Source organism: Channa argus, chromosome 1, assembly GCF_033026475.1.
Source record: "Channa argus isolate prfri chromosome 1, Channa argus male v1.0, whole genome shotgun sequence".
NCBI lineage: Eukaryota > Metazoa > Chordata > Actinopteri > Anabantiformes > Channidae > Channa > Channa argus.
This window is the reverse complement of record NC_090197.1, coordinates 18,224,252-18,249,662: the sequence shown is the minus strand read 5'-3', so window position 1 is coordinate 18,249,662 and position 25,411 is coordinate 18,224,252. Positions and strand designations below refer to the sequence as shown.

At 40.7% G+C, this 25,411-nt stretch overlaps 2 protein-coding genes across 3 annotated transcripts; one reads left to right on the top strand and one right to left on the bottom strand.

Annotated features, from left to right (window-relative positions):
• Positions 1-7,690: 7,690 nt before the first annotated feature.
• LOC137127379 (polypeptide N-acetylgalactosaminyltransferase 15-like) lies at positions 7,691-14,340 on the bottom strand. The gene is made up of 10 exons (XM_067504273.1): positions 11,318-14,340; positions 11,036-11,202; positions 10,742-10,946; positions 9,980-10,147; positions 9,571-9,688; positions 8,912-9,106; positions 8,678-8,809; positions 8,465-8,566; positions 8,243-8,386; positions 7,691-8,133 (listed from the first exon to the last, which is right to left on the bottom strand). Exons 1-10 carry the CDS (start codon positions 11,800-11,802, stop codon positions 7,942-7,944), a joined length of 1,908 nt encoding a protein of 635 aa, XP_067360374.1. The 5' UTR covers positions 11,803-14,340; the 3' UTR covers positions 7,691-7,941.
• A 3,159-nt stretch (positions 14,341-17,499) lies between these two features.
• gpnmb (glycoprotein (transmembrane) nmb) lies at positions 17,500-23,956 on the top strand. Of its 2 annotated transcripts, none has more exons than XM_067504263.1 (12): positions 17,500-17,659; positions 18,908-19,057; positions 19,138-19,278; positions 19,728-19,901; positions 19,986-20,147; positions 20,235-20,558; positions 20,841-20,900; positions 21,083-21,292; positions 22,196-22,301; positions 22,674-22,894; positions 23,051-23,141; positions 23,333-23,956. In XM_067504263.1, the coding sequence occupies exons 1-12, from the start codon at positions 17,590-17,592 to the stop codon at positions 23,484-23,486; spliced, it is 1,863 nt and encodes a 620-aa protein (XP_067360364.1). In that variant the 5' UTR covers positions 17,500-17,589; the 3' UTR covers positions 23,487-23,956. The 2 variants fall into 2 exon arrangements, with proteins under 2 accessions (XP_067360364.1, XP_067360356.1); XM_067504255.1 differs by having other exon boundaries at positions 22,674-22,915.
• Positions 23,957-25,411: the final 1,455 nt, after the last annotated feature.

Sequence of the window (25,411 nt, the reverse complement as noted above, 5' to 3'; positions counted from 1 at the left end):
TCCCTGATCAGTTCCATGATCATGGATAAAATAAAAATAGAAAAACAAATGACTCTGAATGAGTTGGCTCAAAGTCTATTGGTCCATCCTGTTTGTCCAGTGTGTATAACTAAGCCTGATGGAAATACTATCAGTCATGTTGCAGGTATCTGTTCATAAACTTCTGTTTATGTAACAAACAAAGGCATATAAATTACAGCTTTGAATTAAACGTGTATGTTGCTTCACGAAATGTGAAGAATTAATTCCTATTATTAGCTTACAAACATACACTGATATCAAGTCAGCCTTACATTCATGCTGTTGATGTAGAGCTGAATTATGCCTGGACTCTTCCTGCACCAACACATGCTGTATTCATGTGCACAAGTATACACAAACATACAAAGTTAATAATACCAGATCTCTGTCATGCAGAACTGTTGCTTGTCCACGCTCTTTTTATAATAGTAGAGTGTATTTATTTTGTGTTCACATGTGCGTGTCTTTTGTTAAGTGCTGCTACGGTTCATCTGAAGTGAAAGCGTGGCAATCGTCATGTCCCTGTGGTGACATAGATGAAAACTGAGTAAGTATGCATGTGTGTGGGGATCACAATGACACACCTGTCATAGGTCCAGCTGCTCTCATAAGGCAGTGTGTGGGTGTGTGTATTAGGAAGTGGAGTGAGGGGGAATACTGGATACATAGGTTCAGCAGGGATGCAGGTGACGTACACTTGATGGTGATAGACAGTGGCATTATTTCTCTTCTTTATTATGGAAATAACATTACAATCATGTCAAGGTGTGTGTTTGTGAATGTATGCAGGTGTGTAAATGCTTTTAGAGGGGGCAATAATGTCAGTGAAAATGAACATAGTGTGGTCCCACTTAGACACCTTCTTGTGTGTTTTACTGAGAGGGAACTGTCAGGTGGGATGGGTTGTGTTTGAGTATAATCATTTGTGTATTTAGCAGTGCCTGCAGCACATCTATGAGAATGCTGTTATTAAACCTGAGATCTTGAAGACGCATCCATATTTAATGGTGTACAGACAATCCCGTCCTTGCTGTTTATGCATCATTTTCTCCACCTGCTAGGAAACTCATCTTTTATTCACTGCTTTTCCAGTTTATCTGTCATTAGCAAGCTCCTTTGCACCTTTACTTTCTTCTTTCCCACCACTTATGATTTTCGATTAAAGTTGGGTCTGACTCTGAGGAAGGGAGAGAGTGGGAAAAAGCTCTACAGAAATGCTAAAAGCAGACAATGATTGTCATATGAGGAGCTATGTGGAGTGATTTAATACCTGAGCATTCATGTTTATACTTATCATACACTTAACTCAGTGTTTCATATTCACTCTGTGCTGTCGGTCTGTGTATGTGTTTAATCCACTCAATTCATATTGTTTGATGATGGCCCTGACCCAAATACAGCAACTATTCATCTCTGTCCACTCTCTTCATTTGAACACACACAGAAAAGTGAGCACATACGCACACACATGCACTCTTCCATTCAAATGAGCACTTTATTCCAGAGAAAAGAGCCTCTTCACTTGTCCCTCGTTCCAGATTTTAGCATTAAAAACACCATCACTGCGCAGGAGGTGAGAACTTCTCGTTCTGGTAAAAGAAAGACATAATGGAGATATACTGAAATTCACCAGCTGTAGCATGGTGTTTCCATTCATCCCTTACTGTGCTCCGATAGGCTGGTTCCCCAAGAAAAGAGGCCAGGCTGTGTGCTGAATCAAGGACACATTATGTTTTTGTTTGAGAGTGTGCTCTCCAACTTGTCTGTGGCTGTGGTTATGTGCATGTCCATTTTAAGTGTCTGTGCCTTTTTGTGTTTCAAATATAGCAAAAATAATGTATACATGTAAAATATGGAGAGGGTGCAGGGTTCCACACCCAGGTCTTTTCACATCTGTTTCACTCTAGATGAGATGGTGGCTGTCGTTGCCCAAGCGAACAGTTTTATTTGCATTGGTGTGAAAAGAAAGGAGGGGGAAGCTTGCAGGACACCTTGTGTATTTGATAAATGAGTCTGAGCTGCTCCCCTGGGTGTTGTGGTACAAGTGGTGGGAGAGGTAGCAGAACAATGTGCATTTCAGGGGTAGAGATTAATAGTGGCTTATTCTCTTAGAGGTTTGAGACTATACCCATCAAGGTAGAATACTGACAGGATGGGGTGCTTGTCATGATGCAGCTGGCGATTTAGCAAAGATGATAAATTACTGAATTTGTTACCTACCTATGACAGAGTAGTTTGCCATTTTGAGTAGCATCTAAGAGCATCATCACCATGTAGAGCTGTTGTTAAATAGTTGTCTTCCATTGTGTTAAAGTACAGTCACATAAATGTCTCTGGGAAGTCTAGACTAAAATGCTCCGACGTTTTAAAAGGAAAACAGAAAGTATTTTTCCATCTGTTTACACCTGGCAAAAATGTACCCTTTTTAAATCTTACAGGATCTGCTGTCTGTTGTATGATTTCGTGCTGTTCTATCCAAAGGCCATTCTAGACAATTTCATAACTGGAAATGCCAGTTAAAGCATGCAGCTGCTTTATACGATCAGCAGCAGGGTTTTGCCTCAGTGTGTGTTTCCAGTTAGCTTTCTGAACATTTGGTTGTCAGGCAGGTTCAGATTCTGGCACAACAAAAAAGAAAGTTAGCCAGAGGCCTGGCCAAGTATTATTTTTGAGCCCTTTCTCAGTTGTCTGTCCCAATTCTTTCATCTCACCATTTATCTATTACATTATTTCAGTTTTTTTACTTAGAATAACATTGTTTAGAAACACTGTGTGTGACTGTCAATTCTGTTTATCTCATTGATAAATTACCGAAGTGGTAATGAATATTGGACTCAATCTCTCATACACTCAGTTGTCACATATAAGTTTTGTGTTCTGTCTTTGGCGTTAACTTGGTCTTCCTTCTACTTTTTGTCTTTTTTAATTGCCATGCAACATTTTTCTGTGCAGAACTGATAAGTGCAAACTTCAAATTGAGCTCATTGTGCATGTGCGTTTGTGTTGGTCCACTGATTATAAGGTGGTTCACTTTTGTCATGATCTGTTCTTTGCCTCCCTTCTCTGGCCTTTCAGTGTATCCTAGCCGAATCACAACCAGCCCCTCCAGCTGAAGCTTATCAAGACCAGTGCCTCTAGTCCAGGCCACACTGCCTCTGGCCTAAGCCATGGTTGGTGCTTCCAGCCCATCCTCCACAGGGGTCCTAGCCCTTTTCTAAAGTTCATAAACATTTAGCTGTATGTGCTTGTGTGTTTTATATAACAAGCAAAAAGCTTCCTTTAGAATCCTATACGCTTCATTAGTTCATTTATTAAGAGCAACGTTATTATCCTCAGATATCACTTCATATGCATGCAAAACAATACAGAAGCAGATTTTACTAATGCCTTATATATTAGACAGCCATTCCAAATATAATTTTTGACCTAAAAGAGCAGTTTAAACTATTTTGTGTTTTACAAAAGTTAGAATACCATTGATACAATGTCTCAGATTTTAAAGGTTGCCCTTATAAAGTTTGTGTTACCAGGAACATTCTAAATGAAACGTTCAAAAACTGTTTTTGTCTCTGACCTTAATTGCTGCTGCAAGCCAAGTTTTTGTCACATTTTAATGTACTTAATCTTTGCTCAGTGTCAGCCCCAGCTCCTGAGGCCTATCCACACAGACCTAATTGCACAACAAGCAAATTAGGAATCACTTGAAACAAGTGTAAAGAAGACCCAAGGCTCTTTGTGGTGCACATAGTAAGTAAAGCCACCTCTGTCCTTGGTGAAATAGCCCCATGGATCTTCATAAAGAGGCCACAGCTTCCTGCACCACCGCTGCTGGCATCCATCTGAGTCACCCTGATTCTCTGGGAGGTGTGTGCATGTGTGTGTGTGTTTACATGGAGAAGAAGAAAACACAAAAAACAAACACAGTGGCTGCGGCTGGTGAGAATTCCCAGCAGCCACCAGCCTCTGATGTGGGCGTTAACCATATTCACAACTCTGACCTCGGCATGAAGGCAAGATAGAAGATGCTATTGATAAGAGACAGAGAGGAGGGCAGTGAAAAAGGTCATGACCAGCAACACGGAAGGTCAGCTTCCTCACCAGAGGGAGTACCGCAGTCTCAGGAGAAGGAACGTGTGAGGACAGGACTAAAAAATGGAGTGTGAATCCTTTTATGCATACTCAGCACTCCTGAGGTTTCTTTGGTATTTGAGAAAAATCTGTTGTATTTGTTCAATAGCATATTGTCAAAACACAGTAAATGTCAGCTTTTAAAGATATAATTTAGATTACTGAGAGTGGAACTAACATGCATTCAATCATACTTGGTGTGCAGCACTAAAATACACCACCTTCCTCTGGCTTTCTGAAGCATCCCTGCTTTATTTACTTATTTATTTTTCATTCATTTAATAACTGCCACTAAATATTGTTTGACACATTTGTCACTAGATGTTGTATGATGAAACAAACTGTGTTCTCACTTGAACACAGGGGCAGTAAATGGTACTGGTTTTCCAGTAAACTTTGACTTGTTATTGCTGTGAGGCCTCACAGAGACCACAGTGATTACTCTGTGTAGTTTATCTTATCCTCCGCTGACAAATTTTCACACAGCTCAGCAATATAAATGGGCCGTAGAAATCTCGATGGTGTCTGGGTTTAAGTCATATGCCAGAAACCAATAGATGAGAGTTACCAGAAACTGGCTTATATGTCATGTCCTTTCTTACACTCTGTCCCACTGTAGAGTCAGCACCAGTCTTGCCCAATACCACAGTACAAACTTAGGATCAGGATGAATACTGGATTTAATGTATTATATCTAATAAAGTTCTATAATGGATTTTAGTCCAGTTATTAGTCATCTTACCTGGGGAGCTACAGTAAGGATTACAGGAAGGACACATGCATATGAGTGTGGTCTCAACTTTATGTGGCTTTTGATCAGTGTGTCAGTGTACAGTGTAATGATGACCCATTGCTACAATAAGTTTGAAAGCACAGTGCATGTTAAAGTAAAGCTACAATCCATGGTGGCACTGTGCTTTGATTAAATAGCTGAGATTGAACAAATGCCCCCTACTGACAGAGGTCACGTTGCTCATCAAATTGTGCCATACTACTACACAATGGTAGATGAAGTACAAAAACTGTTCTTAAAAGTACATATAAACATACAATCTACTCTAGTAAAAGTATAAGAACCCACTGAAATTTCCACTTAAGTAAAAGTAAGTAAGAACATGATTTATATTTTACCTAAATTATTAAAATTAAAAGTACTTGACAGTTTTTCTCTGTGTCATTTTCTGTGGATCAGTGCTGCTTCGTGTTTGGGGGGGCATTAACTAATTATTGATAATAGACCAAAACGATGGGTTAAACATCTGATGCTTTTTTCAGTGAGAAGAAGAAGGTAGACAATGGCAAGTTCAAGTTCAGGAAGCCAAAGAGTAACATTACTGCATACGTACTACTACTGCGTACTGCTATTATGTCAAATAAGTCTTTTAAATAAGACCATGGAAGGAGAAAATGGAAAAAGTGGTTCATTATGAAATGTGTAAAGTGACGTGAAGCAACTTTAATTATAAATGTAGTGGAGTAAAAAGAATAGATATTTGCTCGTAGATGTAGTGGCACAAAAGTCAATGTAGCCATAATTAAATATACTTAAGTAAGGTACAGATACCTGAAAATTGTACATAGGTAGAGTAACGAAGTACTTGTACTTTCAAGTAGCAAACACCCACCTCTGTATAAACAAGTAAGCTTACTACCGGTGAGTGTTTGATTCTCGACAGAGAGATTTGGGCGCTTTGATCTTTTGTTGATATTGCCTTTACTGCTTTGTTGTCCAAAGATTGAATCGTGTCAACTGGGCTTCTTTCTTTCTGGTTTTCTTCTTTCCTAAATCAAAAATAAAGAAGTCCAGTCAACACGATTCAATCTTCAGATAACTGAACCTGGATGACTGAGAATCTTCACCGACATTTTACTGCTTTGTTGTTACAGATTACGGAGCTGTTAAACAAACCCCTCTGCGACACATCATTGACGTTTGTCCTGTTCTCTGTCACAAATAAATACAATGTTTGTATAAACGATAACGTGAACATATATTCTGCCTCAACTGCCTCACCAAGAAACTACACAACACAAACCACACTAATTTGTGACCTCAGATGAGCAGTGCTAAATAAAAAGTAGGCTACTAACCCTAACCCATTTGAAAGTGTCTTCAAACACGTTTTATAGCTGTGGTTTGTGAAACACCAAACAGTAAGTAACGCAAACCTGTTTGTAGTGGACTACTGAAATATGCACAATTAAAAAACAGGCCTCTCCTAGACTCCATACTGAACCTCGGGCTTTACCTCTCAGGCCTGTCGCTGCTTTTACCTTCCGGGCAAACGCAGCAGAGAGATGTTGCCCCTTTTTTTTTTTTTTACCACAACTCAGCAGCCCGTACTTACATAACTGACAGAAGACATTCTCATGAATAACAGTTGCTTGTAAATGTCTGACTTTAATGCATCAAAGCTGCACACACATGTGCAGACTGAATATGTGGGATGTTCAGTACTCAGTGCCTGGAGACAGAGTTACTGAGAACTAGCCCATCCTACACTTAAGATTCGTGGCTTAAACAACACCTTTCTTTGTTTTATTTGGCTATGAGGTAAAGTGGGGTATTTCTTGGATGTTAACCATAGGGGAGTTTTTTCATGCAAAACAGTAGGTTGATCAGTTGAAGCTTTAGATTATGAAGGCAGGTGGCTCCCTCTGCTGTCGAACTGTTGATAAAATAATACTAAGCAAGGAAACTGCCAAAGATGAAGAAATGTGGTAATCAAAATCCCTGGGGAATTAGATTATTAAGTCCTGGTTTTATGCATGTTGGCTCACTGTCATAGTAACTGGGACCACCTGAACACAACAAAGGTATCATTAATGTCCTGCTATGACAATTTATAATGTGAATGAATTGTTCTGAATGCTGGTATCTAATCAGAAGATTAAATGAGAACACTCGAATGTCCAGTACTGTTTATGCATTTATACATGACCAAAAGTTTGTGGACATGTGAACAATGTACCTAATTTATATGATGATGTTAAAATAGCTTCTGCTCCACTGGGAAGGTTCTCCAAAAGATTCCTAAAACTTAGCTTAACTTTTATTTTTCTGTGCAAATAGCTTTTACAATTATCTGCATCAACAACCGAAGAAACATTAAGAACATGGGTTTCTATTTTGTCTGTTATTCGGAGTATGTAATAATGTTCTCTTTACCCCCTTTTTTTATTATTATTATTTTAACTTTAAGATAAAGAAAGAGTGGAGTGCGGTGGTGATGTTGGGATTTCAATTTCAGTTCTTTAGAACAAAACAGATAGATAAGGCATCACGAACTTTAGGGATATGAAACATAAAGAGAGAGATTTTTTGCTACTGTCCACTAGTTTTCTTCCATTCAACTTGGACAAAGATTTGTACAACTGTGGCAGCTAGACCACATTGTCGTAGTTATTTTAAATGGAATTTTGTCACCAATATAAGTACATATTTTAGAAATGTTCAAAAAACATCTACACATTAATTATTTTTCTTTAATGTAGCACAATATATTTTTCATACTGTATACAAATCAACATATAATACAATTATAATATTACTAACAGAGCATTTTATTATTTACCACTATAAACTGTATTTGCAATCCTTAAAACAGGAACAAAATTGCAAAAGTTAAGCAAACAAAATTTGTCTTGTATATCTTCCTACTCCATTTCACTATGGATAGACTGTGTGCCACTAAGCACAGAACATACAGTGTATGGTTATATTTACCAAGGAGTCACGTCTTGCAAATCCACCACTAGATGGTGGTGGTCGGCCACACTTCGTTTTCTGAATCAGGCACCTTTAGGTGTCACCAGCTGCTCAAAGTACCACTGTTGTCTGTTGTGATGGGTACAAGGGCGTAGGAAGAGACTCCCTGTGTTGATGTGGGTGTTAAATTCCTTTGCACGGCTTTGTAGGAGCCCTCCTTCCTTTACAGCCTCCAGACATAACTCTGACTGTTGGTGAACAAGTTGTCCACTCAGCTGAAGCAGAAAACAGACACATTGAGTTTGTCCAATCCATGACCACATACTGTACAGAAGACTCTCTGGATATAGTGCATTATAACAGAAGACAACGGTTTCATCTTGCCTTTATAAACTTCCACTGTAGTCTGCGCGTAGTTGGCCGGAGAATGGGGCAGGGAGAAAGAACCACCCTCTCTAACTTGGCATCCAAACACAAAGCTCCCATTGGACCCCATCGCACTTCACCCTCAAAGTTTAGATCACAGTGCTACAAGGACAAGAGAGATCATCTCTGTCACCTGTTTCTTCTCTGCTTCACCTCTGGATAATCCCTTGCCATGATTACCTGGCTGCCTGTCCCACTGCACGGCGCTATAATCATGGGCCCACCTTGCAGCCCCTGCCCTCGTGAGTAGTCTGCGCAGCTGCCAGTACCAACATTGTAGAGCTTCAAACAAGAACAAATGAGCCAAATTAAAGTTTGTCAAGTCTTTCATAGAAGCGCATGCACCCGGTGCGTAGTTGTGTCTGTTTGGGTGTGCAGGTGTGTAGGTGCTACCTCTCCTGATAGCCCAGGCCTGTCCTGGGGGATGTACAGTTGTGGATAAACTGTTGTCAAATACCAGTGGAAGTTCCTACAGCCCAGTCTCCTTTTCAGCTGCAGACGCTCAGCAATGTTCGGGCTCTCGGACTGCGCAAAGAACCACATTAGTGTGATTTTATTTTCAGCATCTGGTACAAACTAATCTTCCCATCACACACACACACACACACAACACACACACACACATACCTGCCTGATGAAATGAGCCAGTGTGTCTCTTCTATAAAAGATCTTGCTGTAAGCATCCATCCAGGTGTCAGCAATACGGATCTTGTTCCTCTGTAGCAGCTCCTGGTCTGAGAAGGTGTATGGTAGCTTGTGATGGTTAAGGTGGACTACACGAGAGCATGGAACCACCTCCATGGAGCCCCCACAAGACCACACCTAACATGAAAGATAAAAACACGCTGAATGCTGTAGTTTTTATCTTTGAGACTGTTGTGGTAAAATACTACAATAAACCATTTAAACAGATTTTTTTCTTTGACTAATAACTTGGGCTTTAATGGAAAGTTATTATTATTAGAAAGAGAAGTACATACTCTATCATTTCCACACATTTTAATTTTTTGATGGTCTAAGAAGTTTCATAACATTAACTTCGTCAGCTGGCTACGATATTCCTAAACCTTCGACCTAAGATTTTTATTTGCAAAAGGCATCAGGTCCCAGCACAACATTCCTCAATCCCTAACAGAAGGCAACTCACTTACTCAGGCAAAGCACTGCTACAATACCATATGTGACTTAATATAAAAAACCAGGACAGTCTGCCATCTCTCCCCTGTGAGAGCCTGTGAATTAAAGGATTTGGCAGGAAAGTTGATAATAGGTCATTTTTCTTTTACCCTGATTGACAGCTCAATTTGTTCCGCCCCCCAAAGCAGCATCCCGGGGTCATAGGATCCCACACTTTGGAAAAAATGTCTGTCAATGGCCAGAACTTCACCTCCTAATGACGGGCTCCTGTCACAGACAGAGGCGACATCACGTTAAAGGGCAAATGGCACTGGGGTTACAGCAGCAGAGAAAAATTATGAACTACATTCCCATCAAGGGGATCAAGGAAAATACAATTCATACATCTGTATTTTTTTAAAGATTTGTAAAGGCTGAAGGCCAAGTCTGCACAATAAAAATAAAGGACAAAGGCATATTTAGTAAATGCTTCCTCTATGGATTCTCTTCATCGTGTTTTTCAGTGTAATCAGGTACCAAAAGACCAGTTGAGTTTTTTCTGAGCAGCTTTATACTCACTGTACAGGTTTATTATCCATATCTGGGTCCTTATCTTGCAGCTGAGGGTTTGATTCCCAGTAGAAGTCAAGTCGCCAGTCAAAAACTCCCCTAACTGGCCACTGGGTGGCATTGTACTGAAAGGTCTCCCAATCTATCACATCAATGATGGGGGACACCACTCTGGTCCTGCAGGCACAATAGTCATTTTATAATTATGCGTCAAACAGGGGGATTCCGAAGGAGGTTGGCATTTTGATTAAAACTATTTTGTGTGCGTGCGTGTGTATATGTGTGTTTTATTACAAATGTCTAAGATTGTGTTTTTTTCGAAATGATGTCAAAGAAGCCAAGTTCATTTGGGGTCTGTTCTGGTTCACATATGCTATTTAGAATATTTTCACCAAGACGCCATGTGTGATGTGCTGCTCAGAGGAAATGGAATAAAGTGATTAAAGGGGGACAAAGAGAGCGAGAAATTGAAGAAGGGTCAAACATGTGGCTGAGAGAGTTGAGTGGTTGCAGATTCCAAGCTGCAGAGTTCTGTCTAATACTTAATCTAATTAGAGCCACGCTGAAAGCAGCCGCAGACGTGAGAGCAGAGCCAAATCGTGGGAGTAGAGCAGTCGATGTGTGCTTCTGCTTTAGTAATGCGCGAAGTGATAAGTTTGAACCCTCCATCATCCTGTTTGTCTCAAATGCTGAACTTATATTTACATGATTCCATATTTTCAGCATTTAAGAGCAATATATAATGAGTATGGCAATTACAATGGATAGTACCTGTCCTGTGCCACTCTCTCCAGCAGTGGTTCCAGCCAGCCTTTATGGCATTCACAGTGCGAGTCCATGAACACCAGCACCTCCCCTGCAGCTCTGGCAGCACCCAGAGTACGGCACCCAGCAACACCCAGCCTTTTACTGCTTCGAATCAAACGCACCTTCTCCAGATGGGCCATATACTGACTCAAAGCACTTTTTAAATGACCTGAGAAGTGCACAGAGACAAACACAAATGGTCAGTAACTTAGCGTCCATGAGATGGATAGATGGGTGTAGTTTGCTCCAAAAACCTACCATGCTGGCTAAGGTCGTCCACCAACAGAACCTCCTGAAGGAACTGGTTTGGTGCAGTGTCGAGGACGCTGTGCACGGTGCGCAGGAGCGTGGACCAAGTCTCGTCATGGAAACAGATAATAACACTGGCCAGCGGCAGTGACTCACTGTATTGCTCCTCAAAGCACCTGTTAAGTGGGAAAAACGTTTACAGTGTCAAAGCAACAACTTGATTAGCACGAGCTCGATATCACAATGAGCTCGTTAAAGTCGTGCGCTTTGGCCACAGTTCTGTGCACTCACCCATGGCTGCGCACCTCTGGTAAACTACGATGCAGTGAGCCGCTAAACCCCTCGTTGAATCCGTACCGTAGCTGCAGATTCTTCTCCAGCTCTTCAAGATGTACCTGAGGGTCGCCCTCACCTGGAGCCGTGGCATCCTTGTTGGCAGCCGGTAGAAGCACCTTATAATTTGCCCTTTTCTGCGGCGGGCTCTTACTACCTTGCGATGATGGCACGAATAAAAGTTGGTCTTCTTGCAGAGATTTCAGCGGGGCCAGATCGACGCCGAGCTGCAGTGCCGGGTCGCGAGAGTCAACGATGACCTCCATGTCTGGTGGCCTGAAGCGCTGGAATGGGCGACGGGGAGGGCCAAGTTTCTGAAGGCTGTGAATTCCGCCTCGGTTAAAGAAGTCCGAGAGCAGCAGTATAACTAGAGTGAACCCGAGGAGCAGCAGCCAAAGACAGAGCATCCTCCTGAGGATAGTAGCTCTGCCCCACAGCCTCATATTGGAGAGTGAAGCAGAGGAAAGCGGAGTGCAGCACTCAAAGTTAGCCCAGAGCTGTCCTCGTTTTTAAGCTTTGCCTTAACTTTGAAGTCGGTTGCATTTTACCAAAATGATGACAGTCTGCGGGGAATATCCAAAAAACCGAAAAAGAAACAACTCACGCTTGTTCACCTGTTTTTCCTGGAGTACAGCTGCATCCATGGAGCACCAGAGCAGGGACAACTTCGAAATGTTGGTGCGCAGCCTCTCATCCCGCTCATGCCGCGGTCCTAATGCCTGCGGACATTTTTAATTACCAGAAGATGCAGCTACATCCACCTGCTGCTGTTTCTGCCTAACACGCTGATTCCCAAAGTCCTCTCAGTAGTTCAGATATGAATATTAAGCATTAAAACACCTAGCGGAACAAAGCAGACTTTAGTGTTTTTAACACTTTATTCCATGAGAGCTCTATGGGTTTGAGCGGCTGTAGAACTCAGTGGAGGATTATTACAATGTTGTATCATTAGACCTGCACTGATTTTTACAGAATGCTAATAATCCAAAAATGTGCGTTCAATTGGAAAATGGCACTGCACCAAAACAGATATTTGTTCTTCCAGCAACAACAGCACAAAAACACATTGCAGAGGAATGAAACACTGTTTTTTGTAGTTCCTCCAGTCTGTGTGCGAGTCTGCTTGGTAAAGGCGTCTCCACCGTGCGTCACACTTCAAAGATGCTGTCTCTGGCCAGCTGGCGGCGAGCCTCATGGTCCCATGACCGTCTGTCGGTGCCGGAAAGCGGGCGGTCGCAGCTTCGATCTCCCCGGTTCTCTTGGCAGCCGGTGCTGCTGTTTTCAGCTGAATGGAGACAAAGACATCCGTCTGATTTTTTTTACAAGTGAAAATTTGCCTCGTTCAGTTTTGTCTTAAACTTGTTTTGCTACTGCACATTGCTCACTGCAGATGAATTTAGCACATTGCAAGTGACAACAAACTTAGCATATGAACAAGGAGCTTAAAGGAAAACGTCCAACAACGTTTAATAATTTCCGAACACATTTTCCAAATGGCCTGAGGGTGGTATTTTCTTCATGAGGAAAGCCAACAGGAGGTCGGATTATGCCCACATTTTTTCACTACAAGGAAAACTTTCTGCGTCAGCTTGCTGGTCTGTACTGACTTCAGCTGTCAGAGGCCACTGCATGCAACTTGCTTTGACTGAGACACCAGTTCCTGCCCTGGTGACTGGCTTGGGGCTCTTGTGCTTAAGTGTGGAGGTAGGATTAGCAGCTGCCTGCCTCCCTCTTATTCTACACAAAGAAACTGACCTCCCCTCTCCTCAGGATGACAGGGCAGAATGGCTTCTGATCATCATGATTACAGTACACAGGGAAGGGGAAGGGACACCTGCAGTGACAGACTGAGAAGCTGAAAGAGCAAAGGGTGGGGTTCAGAGGAGAAGAAAGAGAGAAAATAGCGTGGAAATGAAAGAGCAACAAGAAGGATCCGAGTGGCTGAGAGAGAGTAAGAAGTGACCCACTCCTGACTTCTGGGTTGTGGGAATATGTTCCTAAGCCTCAAAGGCTGAAAATCAGAGAAGGTCCTGTATGTGTTTCCAGTGCAGCACAGTGAACACTCCCATATGTTCCATCCTGCAGCCAAAACACACACTGAATTGAAGTTTTCCACTGCCAGGACATTTTCAGACACAAACACACACACACACACACACACACACACACACACACACACACACACAGAGAAGGTCCAGCATTCAGTCCACATTCTCGGGAATGTACCTGCATTCCACCATGTGACTTGAAGCCAAAGCTGTAAATGAGAACGCGTGACAAGTACTCGCATGCTTCCTCCTCACACAATTACAGAAAGCCAAAAGACAGAGACAGAGAATAAAACTGAAAAACAACTGGCTGCACAGTTCATTTCTGGGTTGTTGCTCATCATTCATATTTTTATTTTACAGCAAGTGGTGTCTGGAGGCTTCTGTCTCGGCTGAAAAGGAGAAGAGAGACAAAAGAAAGAGCAAACACACACACACACAGCTTTTGTCACTTGATGTAGCATTAGGGACATTTATGTCATGGAGACTCACACTTTAACCCCAACCATAATCATTACTTTTCTAACCCAAACCCAACCTTAAACTAAACCCAAGTCTTCTTCATAAAATGCAGTGATTTACTATGAGGACTTGGTTTATGTTCCTAAACAAAAGGCCAGTCCTGACAGACTCATTAAAACAAACTTATGTCCCCACAACATAAAATAACGTACACATACACACACAAACTAATGTCTTTATACACTTGTGAGGACACCTATTGACAAAATGCAGTCCCTGATCCATAACCATAACCATTACCCTAACTCTAACCTAATTCTTACTTTGAGTTTAAACCCTCAAAGCCTTTTGATTTTGTGTGGATGCAGTCGAAAATGACCCGCATTTACAGTATTACCTATAGAATTTCATGGGAACCTCTGATTCTTTGACTTTCAGGAATATATATCCCTATATATATTCTAATATATATTCTGTGGACCACAAAGACTATAACACATACTCTTTCAAATGAGTGTTTGTACTCTGTGTGTGTGTGTGTGTGTGTGTGTGTGTGTGTGTGTGTGTGTGTGTGTGTGTGTGTGTTTGTGTGTGTGTGCGCGCGCGCGGGCACATATGTGTGAGCATTTGTTTATGTAGCTACATATTGATCAGTGGTGTGCTTGTCATTCAAACCATTCAACTAACAAAGATCGTAAAGTCAACAGTGGGTGTGGGAAATGCATTGCACATGTGAGCAGCGATCACAGCCAGAAACAGGTAGTTTGTCACAACTGCACAGTGATGAGACAAGAAGGCAAAAAAGAGAGTTACACACAAACTGTCTCTCACACAGGGCATGAGAGAGTACTACAAATTAGATTACTGTAGCTCCGTTGATGAGGCAGTCATCCACAGAGCACAGGGTCAATGGTTTGATTCCCTGGCTACACTTTGAAGTGTTCTTGGGCAAGACACTAAACCCCACGTTGCTGCACCTTATTGAGAGCCTTGCATGGCAGCCAACCCCCACTGGTGAGTGTGTGTGTGTATGTATTAATGGGTGCATGAGAAGCAACAGTGTTAAGCGCTTTGGATAAAAGCGCTAAATAAGCAGCCATTTACCATTTACATGCACACACACACTAAATGGATGTTGACATTGTTGTATTGCTGTTGTGAATTTTTTTTTTCAAATGTAATTGTTTTAAAATGTATTATATGTCAAAAAAGTGTAAAAATAAAAATATTACAAACATAAAATAATTCTTGTGTGGACAAAAATATAATTCAAATGATTATGTTTAACCAAAACGACAAAAGTGGCATAATAACACATTGTTTCTTGTCATGTTTGACTCACTCATGGAAGAGTGTAGAATCCAGTCACTCGTGCATCCAAATGTTAAAATGCAACAATTCTACAATAATGTGCCAAATGTCAGCTTTAATGTCTGTGGACCTGTGTAGGGAGATGAATACATGTCCAAGGTTAACTGGAATAAGAGGCTATACATCTATCAAAACTATCAAACATCATATTCAAGATTTTGTGGGAAATCCTCTGAGGGCAACTTTTGATCTTTGTTGTTGTGGAGTTACTCTGCCTTCAATTTGGTCTTAAGCAAGTGGAATGCACCTCAGTCTGGGCGAGATGAGGACACTGACTCCACCGTTCAAAACCAGCCTGTGTCCTGAAAGTCACTTTGGTTACTTTTATCTTGGTCAATGATGAAAGGTTGTCCAATAAATTTTAATACACATCAAGGGAATCTGACCACACAGACTCCTGTATATCTCTACATTCACCCCGTTGTTTCTTTCATGAGTCATTAATAAATGCCACTGAGCCATAAGAGAACAACACCAAACAAGCAAGCAGAACAGATCCATCACACGGTTTGACAGAGAGGGTGGTGCTGTATGTGGAGGCTCACTTTTCTCACTTTTCTCTGGTGCGTATAATCTAAAATTGGCACTTTACATTAAGAACCGGAAGAACAAATCCGTTTGATTTTTGTGGTTATGTATCCTATCTGTTGTGATATGTTTAAACGAAATAGTGAATTTGTTTTTTTTGCCAATATCAAATCAAAATTCTTACCAATGAAGTTGATTTGATTTGAGATATTCGCAACAGGTTTTCAGAAGCTGCGTAGTGGTGCTGCCCTCTACAGTACAATGTGCAGCACTGACATATTCTTTAGTTCTTTTACCTTTTTTCCTCCCTTTCTGTGGACCAGAACTTCTTAACTCGGGGTCCGCCTGTGAGATCTCCCAGGGCTTCCGGCAATATTTCCTGCCCTTCATCGTGCAGTTTGCTCAGCTGACGTGTTCCAAACATCTATTCGTGTTTTCCGTGTTTAATATTAACGTCAGACTAATAACATGTGATCACATATGAATCTATTTCAATTCTTTTTCTTACAGTCTGAATGACTCATTTAGACTTTATTAACATACAAACACACATCATTTTAAGAAGAGACAAAATAATTACATCCCTGTTGTTTCATTATCTAAAATCACGTGGGTCTCTGGTGGGCACAAATTGTTAAGATTCTCTCCTTGGATTTTGAATTATCTCTATTTCTAGCATTGCCTTTCTGCCCAGTAATTGCTAGTTTTTTTTATTATTTTACTGTTTATTTCTCTCTAGTTTTAAAAAGGAAGAACATTCTACATTCAACTCGTAAAAAAAAAACATTAAAACTAATATATTCAGCGTGATCATATTTTTCATACTAGAGAAATATTACACATAACAAGCTGTCACTCCATTATATTTCTCTACACTGCTGGTGAACCACTTCTATTAAAAAATGTAATTTGAGAGATATGTCAGTTTCCACATCAGACGCCCTTTGTTGCCGTCTCTGAACTGTCCTTGTAACAGCAGAAGACCCGCTAAAGTACCGACGTAAATCACATGTGGGGCTGTGTTGCCAACCAGCACCACTGTGCCGGTTATCACACGCTTTGCTTCTGCTTTTGCATAGCAGCTGTGGCGCAACCTGCCCTGACGGCTCTTACACACACAGTGCTGGGTCTCAGCATTGCACAGCTCCACCACACGAATGTCTCCAAAATAACTCAGTCATGTGCTCAGCTGTCACACAAGACCATTTATTCAAACTTTCGTCGAAAACATAACTAACGACTTGATAATAATTAGATTACATTTAGCACAATTCAACTCATTTAGGCGCATGGCCAATTAACATCTTTTTTTCTGTTTTAGGCACAGATAAAAAAGTAAATACAAAAACACAATATATGTTCAATACAAAGGTCCTATACAAAAAAATATATAGTTTTATTGTGGCCTTTGCACTGAGGAAATAAGAAACCGCTTATGGAAGACATTGCAGGAATAGAATACAACTATCAAACGCACAAATAATTAATTTTTAATCCAGCCTAAAGAGATTATAATACACAATCCAGCAAGTTTAAAGAGCTGAATAGATATTCGCATTTTTGGTTTGTTACAAAAGAAAAGCTGGGGCAAAGGGAGCGAGGGGGCATGTGCGCCTCTCTCATGTGTTTCCTGGGCCCATGAAACTAATGAGTGATGAGATGCGTCCTGTTAGAAAACATCACATGTTTGTGAGCTCAAATTAAATCACTGGACATCAGGACACACAGAGGGGACTTCTCTGTCCGTGCAGAGATCCAACACCGTCTTTCTGGAGACTGAGGCTATTGACCACAAGGGTTTTCTGAAGCTGAAGAGTGGAAATGGAAGTCTTGCGAATGGTTTTGATTCTGGCTTGTGCCTCTTTTTTTTATCAAGCTGATGGACGAAAAAGTAAGTGATGCTATATCCGGTCTAACTGAAGACAGGTATTAATAGCTCATCAGCAAATATAAAGAGGTCTGATGTAGAAATAGCTATAAAATACAATTTTGTGTATTTCTTTAAATATTCACATTGAAAACACTAAATTGCTGCCATCCCGTGTTCGGATTTAAAATGTACGATGGCTAAACTGTTATTATGCATAATCCAGGCATTTTGTTTTCCATATTTATTACACAGTTTCTGTACAACTTGACCAGTCATCAGCTCTCTGCAGTCACGGTCCCATGAACTGAATTAAGTGGTGCACCGTGGATGAGGAGCTCTGCTCTGTCTGCTACTGAATAGCAGACATTCTTCCAGAAAATCCAATAATACACATCCATCAAATTAAATACATCTCAAAACTGTTTAGTTGCAAAAATGTCCAGCTAGTAATTATTAAGGTTGATTATTAACTTAATTAGCGGATACGGTTTTAATGTGACAAAGACCAAATTCATCTTTTCTAGATATTTAGTTTTAAACGTTTATGTTTGTCTTGTCGTTAGTTTATTAATTGCGCAGTTTCCTGCTTAGACAAGATGATTCAACCTACAGCCCATCTGGAGTCTTTTTTTCCTTAGTAATTAAATTACATCGACGGAATGTGTTGTTTTCCTCTGCCATCCACATTGACCGATCAAGATAAGTCAGTCTGAAATTAACAGGGAAGTCAGGTACAAAGACCAGTCACAGATTAAAGACATTTGGCAGGATCCGATAAATTCCTGAAAGACAATAAATGTGAATGCCTTACTGAGTCAGAGACTGTTCGTATCTGTTCGTATTAAAATTATTATCATCCCCCTCACAGACCCGCAAGTTAGACATTAAACGATGTAATGTAAATCTCTTTATCTGAAGAATATAAGTAGATCATTTCTTTTGAGATGGATTCTATTGTTTCCATTACTTATTCCACTACAGCATCTGTCAGGGGTTACAGCAGAAATTGTTGATGTCAAGATCATAACGAAAAAACGTTTAGTTACAAAAGGAGAAAAATCCATCCCACTGTTGTGGACATGGAATGATTTTGATAAATTATTCTATGGTGAAGAAATTATTTTTTTTTTAAACTTTTTTTCCCTAAATTAAAGTTTCAAAGGTTATAATCTCACATCCTCCATGGTCTTTGAAATTCATTTTAAGGTGCCTTGGACTCTTATAATTTACCTTGTTTTGTTTTGGGGTTTTTTTGTTTTTCATCTGCAGCATTTGGTGACATGTTTCCACACAAGCATGCAGCATCAAGAAAACTTCCAATTCCACCAATCCCTGGCTGGGATCCTGACACCAAACCATGGGATGATTACATCTACCCTCCACCAAACTCAAAGCCACAGGAGCTCATGCATCACAGAGGTGAGTGGGGGAAAGTTTTCCTGTCAAAACTGTGACATCAAGTTTTAAGTTGTTTACAGGAAACATTCCCCTCTCTACAGGTAAACCCAAAATTCATCTAACCAGCGATAGTCCAGCTCTAAATGGCTCTTGCATCTCCTTCACTGCCAAGCTGGAGTATCCTTTGTGCCAGAAGGAGGATCTCAATGGGGACCTTGTCTGGGATAAGAACTGCAAAGACGGTATGGATCTGCAGGGCTTAGGTGCTGCCAAAAATAAAGGCCATCCCCCAGAAACACCTTACATGTATATGCAAAACGCCATGAGACCATTATGAGACACCATAGATTACAAAAAAACCCTATCACAATACAATTCATGACAAAAGGGAGGACAAACTTTAAACTGATATTATAGTCAATATGGTTAACTGCTGCTTTTTCACACAAAGAGCAATATTAGCATTCATTAATCGTAAACAGCTGCTGCGGCTGGTAAATATAGAGTTATAACTGAATCACAGCACCGACGTTGTTTGCCACAAAACCAAAACAAAAAGCTGAAAGATGCTGAAACTGTTCTTGCTGTGGAAAAAGAAGTTGGAAAATTATAATGTCTGGGATTTTTCCAATAAAAAAAGGGAAAGTGCATTTTTGGCTGTAGCTTTTACTTCTTTCTCTCTTCCAAGCAGAAAATGGACAGGTGCACTCTGGGTATGTGTACAACTGGACGTCTTGGTTGGATGACTATGGCTTTGGAAAGTGTACAGACACAACAAAATGCAACGTGTTCCCTGATGGGAAGCCGTTGCCTCAGAGCAGCGACTGGCGACGCAAGAGCTATGTCTATGTCTGGCACACAATGGGTGAGACATTCAGGTTTGCACTCTTGCACACATGCACAGATAAACAAAATAAGTATGTGTCCTCATCTCCTCTGGTTGTCCTAGGCCAATACTATGAGACATATGATGGTTCATCCTCTAGTGTGACCTTCAACACCACCAAAATGCCTCTGGGAGCAGAGGTAATGGAGGTCATGGTTTACAGGAAACGTGAGCGCAGGAAGTACAGTCCCCTCACCACTGACAGCACTGTCTTCTATGTCACAGGTGGAGACAAGCCTCAGTTTATACAACTTAATCGATATACAGGTTTCAGCCAAACAGGCAAAGTTAATGAAATATGTCTTCTCTTAGATAAGATCCCAGTAGCGGTCACCATCTCTCAGAAGGGTGCCTTTAACCAGTCTGAGAATGTTTTCTTCCGTGGGCAAGATGTGGTCTTCAAAGTCCATCTCCATGACCCTAGCGGTTACCTTAAATCTGCCGCAGCCATCGACTATATCTGGGACTTCAGAGATGGAAACAAGCTGGTAACGCACCGTGATGTGACCACACACACCTACAACACGCTGGGGAAAATGAGTGTGAGACTGGTGGTGGAGGTGGCGTTCCCTGTGGAGTGTCCACCACCTGCTGCCACTTCAACTCTAGGAAGTTCCACATCCCTGCGTCCAACAGGTAACAAACATAAGTGTTTGGATGGTAAAATGAAGACAAAATGATCTTCAAAGCCAAACAGAGGTGTGTGGAAAAATATGTTTTGAGTGTAATTTGAGGAAACATGTGCTAACCTGCTAATTACTAATCACTAGTGACTCACAAATGTACCCCATTCTGTCCACGATGGAGAGAACACACCAAACTTATATTGTGTACACCATAATAAATTAGTAAAATACAGCACAGATAGTTGTCAGCGATGGTCCACTGTAATATGTGTGTTCCTGTCTTTTCCTCCAGAGGCTCCCACACCTCCACCCACAACTCATGCTGCTACTCCTAAGTTCGAGACTACACATGGTGAGGTTTCAACAACAGAGAGTCTATGTCATAGTGTGTAAAGCAAGTGAGAGTGACAGGGGAACTTGTGGGTCTGAACACAAGGACAGTAAAGAGTAATGAGGAATAAGTATATTCAATGTAAATTATTTGCATGGATCCATAGATTTCAGTTAGTCCATGTCATGTGTTTCCTGTTTCAGTGTCACCTAGCTCCAGCCAGGCCTTCCTCTCCTCCTCTGTTGCCATGACCACATGGTTGCCCAAAACAGAGACCCTCACCCCTACTAATGCCAGTGCAACCCAAAAGTCCAACCCCACCACTCAGGCCTGGCTCCACACCAGACGCCTCAACAGCGATGAGTGTTTTCACTATGTCTATGGAAGCTTCACAGGCAACATCACCATTATTGGTAAGTGGAAGACTGTGGTTTCCTTTTTACCGTCACCTGATATGCAATGGTTGCTTTTAACACTACTACTCATCTTTTGGAATCATAATCCTGTAGATTGGGGTTGCCTCCCTGTGTCTTTTATGACTGCCAGAGAAGGGCGCCGAAGTCAGTAGAGTGGCCAGAGGATAGGTCTTGGTGATCTACACAGTTTTGGATCTCAAAACGTTAACATAGGGTGGTAAAGTAGTGTTAAAATATTTTTTACATTGGCATGATACCACCTACCTGTGGCTATAAGTGTACCAGCCCGATCCTATATCAAGGTCCCTCTGCATTAGGTTATAAATCTAATTTACAGCTTATAGACATATTGGGCATTTTTTGCAGCTTTAGTAATTGAACAAAAAAAAAAAAGGGGGGGGGGGTTGCTGGTTTGAGTGGGGAGCAGCTGTTCAAACCTTTCATGGAGGGGGACTATCCCTCATTGACCCATTGTAGCTCTGCCCTTGGATGCGTCAGATTTTCCTTATTACCACCATGCACCTCTGGATAGAATGTAATATATTTTAATTAATACATAATTTCTACCAAAACTTTGACATTTCTATCAACTGTGTTGTGTTTATTGCTATTTAAGAAATGTTAGCCCGCTAACAGACTACTATCATTTACAACCCAATATAAAGACTATTCATGTTAAAAATCAGTATGTTAGCGTGTTCACATGCCATTAGTATTTATAGTGCACAGGGCCATTAATGTGGCAGTGTTCAGTTTTCAAGTAAAGAGTAAGCAAGTTATTGTCCAGTGGTTGAAAGAAATTCCGCCACTACATCTAACAATGTTGACATCTCGAGTTGATTTTCTTAACCAGCATTATTCTTTACAATCATGGTCTAACTGCACTAATCTCCATCTTAGAACCCAAGGACACTTTGAACAGTCTATCATACAATCACATTGTGGGAATATCGACCGCCAGAGTGACCAGCACTGACGTCAACTTCCTGGTGAAATGTCTGGGAAGGTGAATATTAATTTGTTTTATTGTGTATTATAAAGCCTATTAATTTCCAATTTTACAATGTTTTTTTATGTCTGTCAACCTATAGTACTATATAGCACACAAAACATCTTACAAAGTCATGGTTTTGCTATATAAAATATAGATAAATTTGATAACCTGTAAATGTAATAATGCAATTCAGAATACTGTAAGTGTTTGCTTTTTGACATGAGAACAAAATGTTTCAGACTGGTGGCTTACCTATACAGTTGTAGTCCATGAGGTCCAATACTGTGTGGCAAAGTAGAATGTGGTCACCCTGAGCCAAAGTATATAATACAAATATGTGTAGCGATTAATTTAACCCCCAATTTTTTCATTCTCAATCCTCAGTTTCCCCACTTCAGCCTGTACTATTGTATCGGACCCCAGCTGCACTCAGGTGCGTGACATTATGTGTGATGATGTGCCGCCATCCTCAGAGTGTGAAGTGCATCTCAGGAGAACATTTCTAGAACCTGGCACCTATTGTGTCAACATCACTCTGGAGAACTCCAGCAGCCTGGTCCTGGCCAGCACCACAGTTACCATCAGCAAGTCACAGGATGTACCTGGTCAGTCACAAACACACACCTGTAGGTTTGTAGATCCAGTGTATGGACACAAATAATGTAATTTCTTAACATATAGCCATACATTATAAAGCCACTGTCTAAGTAGCTTTAGGTGGACTGATGTCTCTCTATGGTTTTATCTCTGGCTGCTTGTAGTGTCCAAGACTTCTAACACTGCAAAGGTGGTTTTCTCCTCAACTTTTGTGCTGGTGGCCATGTTTGCATTAATTGCCTATGTGGTCTACAGGTGAGTGTTTACCATAGGAGTGGGTGTATACAGAACCTGTAGTTTGGGGTCTTTAACATATTCCTAACAATGAGTATGAGTATCATTTAACCCCCTACTGTATTTCTTTGCAAATTTGATTCATGAATTGCCTAACTTTCTGCACAAAATATTCCCTTCATCATCATGTCCCTTATTCCACTCTCTCACAGGCGTTACAAGGTCTACCGACCCATTCGTAGGTCACTGGTGGAGAATGCCCAAGGCCACGTTCGGATCATAGGTCCCATGGTTCGCCTGAGGGAGGCTCTCTTTCCCTCCAGTCCGGAGAGCTGTCACCTGCTCACTGAGAGACATCCCCTCTAGTGTACTTCTCTAGAGGCCTAAAGTGTGGAATCTTTAATGCAAAAATAGATCAAAGAAAAATGAACGCACCTGATAACCACAGCTAATTAAAAATAATAGTTACATTAGCAAGATTACATGTGACTGCTGAGAAATATTAAATTCTACTAGCTTGCTTGTGTCTTAATTTTGTTTGCTGGTGTTAAAAAGTGCCTTATAATAATCTACAGTAAAGAATGAAATCATTGAGATTGTTTCCCGATGTAAAAATGAACAGTCATGTACATGCTCAGTTGAGAGTTAAAATGGAAATTTTAAATTAATTTTGGACTCACTTATTCAAGGAATTCATTAATATGACAAGAGTTTGATCCCAATTAACTTGTCTTTGAGGACATTATTTTTGTCTTGATTTGTGCAAATGACCCATGAATAAAGTACTAATCTTGGTTCTGTACCAACAATTGAATAATTCAAGGTTTGGTGAAAAACTGGTAGGTTTGTTCAATTATTCATCTTCTTGTAGCTTAACTGCAGCACTACAATATTTTAAACCAATGACAAAGCCCTCAAGACCCCCCCCAGGCATGCAGTTGACATACCTATCTTCCCTCCTACCATGCACATGAAAGAGCTTTAATTATGCCACTGCATTGTATGTGTATTGTATAGTTACTTTTTCTGCATAGCTACCATTTGAAAAGTATACTACAATAGTATACTTTGTCAGAAAAAATTCCAGGCATCACCAAGTCCACATTATGAATTACAATACTATCTGCAACATCCTGCAACTCTTGCAAGTTACATTTCCTCTTGGTACATGTTAAATGTGGAGTTATGTGCTCTTCCTGCTCAAGAGATCTGGTTTCGTTTATAAACATGCAATGAAGCCAGCCTTACAACACCAATAGTATTCCCAGACACAGCAATAACACTCTTTGGGGGTGAGGGGACACCATTTAAAATAAAAAACAAAGAAAATTACCAAACTGTAGTAATTTTTTAGTTTTTATTCAGAGGCATTTGACAAGTGGAGCTGTGTGAGAGGGAAGTGTAGGGGCACAAGCATTGCTGCAGGGAGGGGGAGAAAGACAATTTTTCCAAAATATCTCAGACCCAGTCCCTCAAATCTGTCCCATACCAAGTTGATGTTACACAGCCAGGAAATGCTAACAGAAGAAATTAGCTACCAAAAATTAGCAAGTAAGAGTAGCATCTGTGAAAGACAAAAAAAAAAATAAAAATATAAGACCGGACTTTTGAAGCCTTTCAAAAAACAAACCAAAAAAAAACCACAAGGTAGGCCCTTTTTTAAAACTGTATTGTTATTTTAACTATTGAATGCAAAATTAAATACGTGATTTGATCTTTTTCCACAAAAAAACCCAAGCAAAGAGTTCAAATACATTTAAGCCACACCACCAAAAATAGAAAGCAGAAATAACCATCTTTTGAGCATTTCGATTAAGTGAAAGTCTATATAAACAGTGGCAAAACTAAATTTTGATAATTTTCAATTTTTCCCTCAACTAAGAGCACATGATTTTAGTTTTTAATTCATGTCTGAGCAAACATGGGGAGGCATTAAACAGGGAAGGGTGCTAATTTCTAACAAATAAAAGAATGCCTCTACTTCAAATACATGTCTAAAGAGGTAGATCAAAATAAACTGCAAAAGAGGAGAAAGGGTGGATAGGCAGGAAGCAGTGGGGAATTGGGAGGTTTCTTTAAGTATCACTTGTGCCCCTCAGTTAAGCGCGGTGTTAGAATGGCACGCATGTAGAAAGAAGTGTTCAGGAGGACTGAGGTATCGGTGCGCGCTGGCGCTCAGTGGGGGCAGGGTGGGGTGCCTAGTGCCACAACAACACCCCACCCCCTCAGCTGAGGTAGACGGTGTTCTGTGGAAGCATGGATACACTCAAGCACTTTTACCACAATCAACA

Excerpts from the sequence above, each read along its gene's own strand:
- LOC137127379 (XM_067504273.1), bottom strand. The coding sequence starts at position 11,802 with ATGAGGCTGTGGGGCAGAGCTACTATCCTCAGGAGGATGCTCTGTCTT. Across the intron at positions 11,203-11,317 it reads CCAGAGGTGCGCAGCCATGG|GTGCTTTGAGGAGCAATACA; the intron begins GTGAGTGCACAG and ends CCCACTTAACAG. Across the intron at positions 10,947-11,035 it reads GGACGACCTTAGCCAGCATG|GTCATTTAAAAAGTGCTTTG; the intron begins GTAGGTTTTTGG and ends TGCACTTCTCAG.
- gpnmb (XM_067504255.1), top strand. The coding sequence starts at position 17,590 with ATGGAAGTCTTGCGAATGGTTTTGATTCTGGCTTGTGCCTCTTTTTTT. Across the intron at positions 17,660-18,907 it reads TCAAGCTGATGGACGAAAAA|CATTTGGTGACATGTTTCCA; the intron begins GTAAGTGATGCT and ends TTTCATCTGCAG. Across the intron at positions 20,148-20,234 it reads CACTGTCTTCTATGTCACAG|ATAAGATCCCAGTAGCGGTC; the intron begins GTGGAGACAAGC and ends GTCTTCTCTTAG.